General features: G+C 31.4%; 1 protein-coding gene across 2 annotated transcripts in view; it reads left to right on the forward strand.

Annotated features, from left to right (window-relative positions):
• LOC140040049 (tubby-related protein 3-like) overlaps window positions 1-6,547 on the forward strand; it is a 39,632-nt gene extending 33,085 nt beyond the window's left edge. For both annotated transcript variants that reach the window (XM_072085699.1, XM_072085700.1), the window contains 2 exons: window positions 13-96; window positions 6,036-6,547. In XM_072085699.1, coding sequence (XP_071941800.1) covers window positions 13-96; window positions 6,036-6,169 — 218 coding nt within the window. In that variant the 3' untranslated portion in view covers window positions 6,170-6,547. The remainder of the gene's footprint in view (window positions 1-12; window positions 97-6,035) is intronic.
• The last annotated feature ends 661 nt before the right edge of the window (window positions 6,548-7,208 follow it).

Genomic DNA, 7,208 nt, shown 5'->3' on the forward strand with positions numbered 1-7,208 from the left:
GTTTATTTTCAGATACGCAATCTTACGTTCTTAATTTTCATGGTCGAGTGACTCAAGCCTCCGTAAAGAACTTTCAGATTGTTCATGAGAACGATGGTAAGCATGAAATCTGAAGCTGCTTATGTATAATAACGGAAATGAACATTTTCTTTATTTATTATTATTCTCTTAAGGAGTTTTCACTTTCCCAGTTTCTCGACATGGTCAGCTTTAACCCACAGAACATTCTTCATAGAATATTACTGTATATGACCATATAATATATACTCAGTGCCCTAGTCATGAGAATTATAGTGTTGTTGCAACAAAAGAGGAACAGCCCCTCTGCAGGCCACAGGGTTGTCAAAGGCCTCTGAAAAAGTGGTCAGGTTGAAACATTACTAACCGTACTGGTGGCTACGGCCAGTGGGGTCTAGGTACAAAATTTATTGAAAATTAAGGGATGGGCTTATACTCTGGTTACATAGTAAAAATCTTGTGTCTGAATTTAGCCTAAATTAGGGGGTGGGATTATACTCGAGGATGGAATTATACTCGAGGTCATATTGTTATTATAGAAATAAGTAAACGTAAGTAGTTATTTTTCCATTAAGGAAATTAGAGAGAGTGAGTGTAAAGAAAATCAATATTTTTCTTTGTGTGTTTATATTCCACGCGACTATTTATGTAAATTGGAATGAAATTTCTTTTGTCAAACCAATATTAAAAAGAAATAAAATTGATGGTAAAATTATACATTTTGTTTAAAGATGTATTGTTCTCCGAAAACATAAAAAATGAAGATTAATAAATCAGACTTTGAATAGGCTTTTTATGCAGTTTTAATAAAGTTAATCACTTCCCCAGGGAAAAACGAAAAAAAACAATTATTTCACCTAAAAAAACAATGCATGATTTCGAAAAAACATTGCCTGACAGAAAATTTGACTATTTTTGCTTTAATTATTACAGTTTTTCAGCAACAGTCAATTTGTTGGTTTTTTTTTTTTAATTTAGTTTTTGATCAAAGTGAATAATTAAAATGGCATATTAAAAAAAAATATTGAAAATGTCATGATATCTTATATACACAGAGATTGTCAGTTGAAATTTCTGATTTATTTCAAATTAATAAATCGTTTATTTCTTGAAAGGAAATGATCAGTCAAGTTGTCTATAAATCAAATCTATATTTGTCATTAATTGATTAATAGTGAATATGTATTAAGATTTTTATCTTAACGGAAATCAATCTTAAAGAGGTTGTGTTGCACTATAAAGCTCTGTCTACACTATCAAACATTATGTGACAACAAAATGTGATGTGCCCATATATGGACATGATGATGTCATATCACTAGCATATTTGGGTACTGTATATCATTACCATATTTGGACACATCACACTTTTTGTGAAACTAGTTTGATAGTGTAGACAGAGCTTAAGATAAAGGGGGCATGTATGTATAGAAAAATAAAGCTGTGTTTTCTGCACCCAAAAATTTACCAATAACTAACAGATAAAGTTCCTGCAGAAACAAGGTTTAACCTATTCCGCTCCATAAAAAATTACCGATAATTATCTTATTCAAATCAGATTATTATATTTAACCTCTAACCAGAAGAACAAATTGTTGTGTTGGGCACTTGATTGTTTGGTAGTGACTGACTATGCATACTTTATTGCACTGCCTAAGACTAAGAAAGACTCATTTAGTACAAACACCTCTAGTATTGGCCTAAACCCCAACAAATCAGCGGTGTAAAAGTCTCTGCCTAAACAAAAACCAAGTAGAATATTCTTGCAGTAAGCATTGTACAGAGTAAGAACAAGTACTCTATACATTAGATGACATTTCCATCAGACTTATGGTTCGCTAACAAATAGCAAGAAGCATTCTCTCGCTATATTGTAGCATTTCCCCATTGCCTCATAATCATCAAATCTGTTTATTGCTTTCGTTCCTTCGTTACATTTCTCAAAGGAACAACACAATAATCGGCAACGTCTTTGAATATTTATTGTATCGTAATGCGTTGTTGTTTATCGTGTATCTATATGTACGGCTCCTATATTTTATAAAGTTAATCAATCAATCGTAATAAATTCGCTCACATGAGATTATTTTGTTTATCTCCTAGCGATAAATATGTATTGCACAATTTTAGGAAGTTTGATTGTTAATTTAAAGGAAGATCAAATTTATCTTTTTCGGCAAGCGCACAAGTTGTAAATTTTGCTTTGGATTTATCTGTCTAGCGTTCAAAAGAGGCTTTGTGTCCCACTGGTCTCATAATAAGCAGTTTAATTTTCCTCTCGTAGTTTTGATGACAGAATGCAAATTGGGTAATTTGTCTATGTAATATATTCATGTTATAAAACTTAAGTTTCTACTGTTATATATTATATATTACTACTTTTAGTGTAAAGCTATTACTCTAGTAGCTAGATCAACTTTCGTATGCACTTTGAGGTCCAGAGAATTTGACTTCAGAAATTGGTTTAGGGTGGTCAAACAATCATTTTTGGCTTGGTTACACATTTTGAAAATGTGGCGAAAGGTCAAAAGGTCAGGGTGAAAGGTCATAAGACCAAACACCAATATGTCCTTAAATCTGAACAACCACTGGTCACAGCGAAGTAATTTTGGTCTCAAATTGATCAGAAGGTATACATTTATATTTAGTCTAATGGGACATTTTAGTTTAAAATGACCGGAAATGCCATTTCTGACCTTTGACCCACAACCCAGGGCATGTATTTATCTCCGTAACTACTGGTCGTAGACACTTGAATTTGGTTTTAAATTGTTCGAAATATATATTTTGTTATATGAAAAACATTTTGAAAAATGTTACAAAACGTCAAAGGGTCAGGGTCAAGGGTTATATAAACAAATAAATAAAGGTACTTGTATCTCGGCAACCACTGGTCGCAGCAAGTCAATTTTGGTCTCAAAATGTTCAGAAGGCATGCATTTATATTCCGTCTAATGGGGCATTTTAGTAAAAAATGATCAGAAATGCCATTTCTGACCTTTGACCCACATACCAGGGCATCTTCATATCTCTGTAAGTACTGGTCGTAGAAACTTAAATTTGGTATCAAATTGTTTGAAATATACATATTTACATTCATTGTAATAGAAAATGTGGTTAAAAGATGAACAGAAAATACTATTACTAATGTTTCAAACAAAAAACATATCTCTACACAACTTATCCTTAGACAGTAATGTTATGCAATATGATACTTTAAATTGTTTCAATTTCAAGTAGGCCTACTAGTTATTGCTGTCCACGAGAACATTTTGATATAAACGTCAAGCTCAACAGTTCTTTTCAGAATGCTAGAAGTAACTTGCCATGTGTATCCGATTAAACGCCCCGGGCATTTATTGTTCAAAAGGGTTTTTAGGGGGAGGGGAGGCATCTTTATTTGGGGTATAATATGGTAACATGTATAATCAAATAAATACCACCTAGATGTAAAAAAATACAGCACAATTAATATAAAAAAATAACATTATGTCAAAATGCTTGGTAAATTGTAGATTATGGTAATTAATGAAATGTGTTGTGATACAATTATTTTGTAAATGCATGTGGCGGAGCGTTTATTCCACATGATGTTCTATTGGAGGGAATGGAGGCTTTTATTCAAAGCGGGTGTTAATTCGAATAAATACTCGAGCTCAACAGTTAAGAATGCTAGAAGTAACTTACTATAGTTACCCGAATAAAAGGTCCGGGCATTTAGTTATTCAGGGAAGGCGTTTATTTTGTTTGGGTGTAATAATGGTAACATGTATAATCAAATAAATACACCCCAGATAAAAAAAAAAAAATTAATATAATAAGAATAATAACTGGATTAAACCTCATTCTATCCTGTTGCAAGTACAATCATGTAATAAAAGGTATCACAGACAACTATAATAGACCAATTCATTGTCATGATTCCGTAACACTGTTGCATAATATTTTTGAATGTTACCGACAAAACTTATAATATGTATAAGTTTTGTCGGTGTATATTATACACGTCTGTTCCCAGTGTAGATAATAAAACAATATATGTTTCTGGAGATTTATTATCAATACCACTAGAAACTTTGACATGTTTTAGGTACTGAATTCATTGATAATAAAAGCATCAGAAGTTATCATGATAAAATCATACTACAACACTGTACACAAGGGTGTTTTCAGGAAAGCTGGACATATTGTACAATAGTAATGAAGCTATGTATTGGCATTTAAAAATATGCAAAAGATTGTTGTCAAATTGTAGTCACAAACAAACAGATGATAGAATGAAGATCCATTATGAGTGCAATTGTGTCAGGATAATGATGTGTCATTGTTTTATATCATTATACTGGCACCTGGAAGAGAAGATCCATTTAATGTTATCTATGACAGTGTCACTTTTATTCTAAAAGACAGAAACATTTCGTTAAAAAGCATAAAGAAAACAACGAATCATGTAAAGTACCTTTTATCAGTTGAGAAACGAATTATAATTATTAAAATTAGAGTATTTATTCGAATTAACACCCGCTTTGAATAAAAGCCTCTCTCAAATAAACGCCACCATTCCCTCTAATAGAACACCATTACATGTGGAATACGCCCGCCACATGCATTTACACAATGATTGTATCACAACACATTACATTAACTACCATAATCTACAATTTACCAAGCATTTTTTTCACTTTTTGATATTAATTGTGCTGTATTTTTTTTTACATCTAGGTGGTATTTATTTGATTATACATATTACCATATTATACCACAAATAAAGATGCCTCCCCTGCCCCTAAAAACCCCTTTGAACAATAAATGCCCGGGGAGTTTAATCGGATACACATGGCAAGTTACTTCTAGCATTCTGAAAAGAACTGTTGAGCTTGACGTTTCTATCAATGTTCTTGGGGTCAGCAATAACTAGTACTTGAAATTGAAACAATTTAAAGTATCAGTTATTGCATAACATTACTGTCTAAGGATAAGTTATGTAGAGATATGTTTTTTGTTTGAAACATTAGTAATAGTATTTCTGTTCATCTTTTAACCACATTTTCTATTAAAATGAATGTAAATATGTATATTTCGAACAATTTGATACCAAATTTAAGTTTCTACGACCAGTACTTACAGAGATATGAAGATGCCATGATATGTGGGTCAAAGGTCAGAAATGGCATTTCTGATAATTTTTGACTAAAATGTCCCATTAGATTGAATATGAAAGCATGCCTTCTGAACATTTTGAGACTAAAATTGACTTGCTGCGACGAGTGGTTGCCGAGATACAAGTATCTATTTTTATTTGTTCATATAACCTCTGACCTTGACCCTTTGACCTTTTGTAACATTTTTAAAAATGTGCTACAAATAATAAATATTTATTTCAAACAATTTAAGACCAAATTTAAGTGTCTACGATCAGTAGTTACGGAGATACATACATGCCCTGAGGTGTGGGTCAAAGGTCAGAAATGGCATTTCCGGTCATTTTTTACTAAAATGTCCCATTAGACTGAATATCTCAATTTGAGACCAAAATTACTTCGCTGTGACCACTAGTTGTTGAGATTTAAGGACATATTGGTGTTTGGTCTTATGACCTTTCATCCTGACCTTTTGACCTTTCGCCACATTTTCAAAATGTGTAACCAAGCCAAAAATGATTGTTTGACCACCCTAAACCAATTTCTGGAGTCAAATTCTCTGGACCTCAAAGTGCATACGAAAGTTGATCTAGCTACTAGAGTATATACATTATCAAACTTTATATGACAAAAAAAGTGATGTGCTCATATATGGACAGGATGATGTCATATCACTACCATATTTGGGCATATCACTACCATATTTGGGCATATCACTACCATGTTTGGACATATCACTACCATATTTACTGTACTATTATTTTGTTTTAATTTTTAATTTATCCCTGTCAAACAGTAGTAATGCAAGAGTTGAAAAATTGTCCAACGTAAGATGAATTTAAATAAATTTAAACAACTTTTTATTTTATTTTCTAGTGGACTACATCATAATGCAATTTGGACGTGTAGGTGAAGAAGTTTTCACGATGGACTACAACTACCCTTTATGTGCTGTGCAAGCCTTTGGTATTGCTCTTAGCAGTTTTGACAGCAAGTTGGCTTGCGAATAGGTACGAATGAAAACACCTTCGCTACGTGACCAAATGACATCCATTGTATAATGCTCTTTAACCTATGTGATATACATCTTTCAAAATAAAAAGCAAAAAAGTCTATGGAATTTTGATGTACTTAATTTCATGAAACTAATGTTTTCACTTTCATTTTCTGTTTGTTACACCTGTATGTAAAGCATCGTGTTGATATCACGAGCTACGTACATGATTCCATGTTTTTGATTCCATAAATTTGCGGTTTTGCAATTTATGTTTAGAAATTTACATAAATGTTTAAAATGATAAAATACAAAGGTTTACAACAAATAAATGTATTATTGTTTTAACTCAATAATAGCTGAGTTTTATCTAACATATTTTTAGGCCTAGTTAAGGAACATCATGTGTAGAAGGGTGGGGGGGGGGGGGGCGTGTGTTGTCTTAACAGAAGGTTGTGGTATTTAGTTAAAAACTGTTGACAATTTACAAAATGTATTTAAGTAAAAAAATGATATGTTTTCTAAAAATGATTGTTCAAACAGTATATTCCTGTATATATACAAATAAAATAATTTTAAATATTATAATTATTTTAATTAATATTCATGGTTTTGTTGAGATGTGAATTTTATAAAAGGCACAAGTAGTTGCAATGGTGTATTCATTCTTAGAGCTGTACATACAATTATTGACAGATATGTAATGTGGTGAAGATTGTATTTTAACAGATAGATTAAGCCTTTCATTAAACCATCGATGATTGTGATTAAAATGTAATCTTCAATCCTGATTAAATTATAATTTTAATCTTGATTAAAATAAAATGTTAATCCTTATTAAAGTTACTTTTTTCAATTGATTGAATTAATCCTTGATTTGAAAGTGACTTTTAATAATCTTAATTGAATTCATTTCAGTTTTGGATTGAAAGTGAATTCTTTTTATCTTGATTGATTTCAATCCTTGGTTTTAAGTGACTTTTATTTTATTCTTAATTGACTTAAGATTTTATTCCTTGATTGAAAGTAATTTCTTTTAATGTCGATTGCATTAA

The sequence above is a fragment of the Antedon mediterranea genome, chromosome 2 (genome assembly GCF_964355755.1).
Source record: "Antedon mediterranea chromosome 2, ecAntMedi1.1, whole genome shotgun sequence".
NCBI classification, from domain to species: domain Eukaryota; kingdom Metazoa; phylum Echinodermata; class Crinoidea; order Comatulida; family Antedonidae; genus Antedon; species Antedon mediterranea.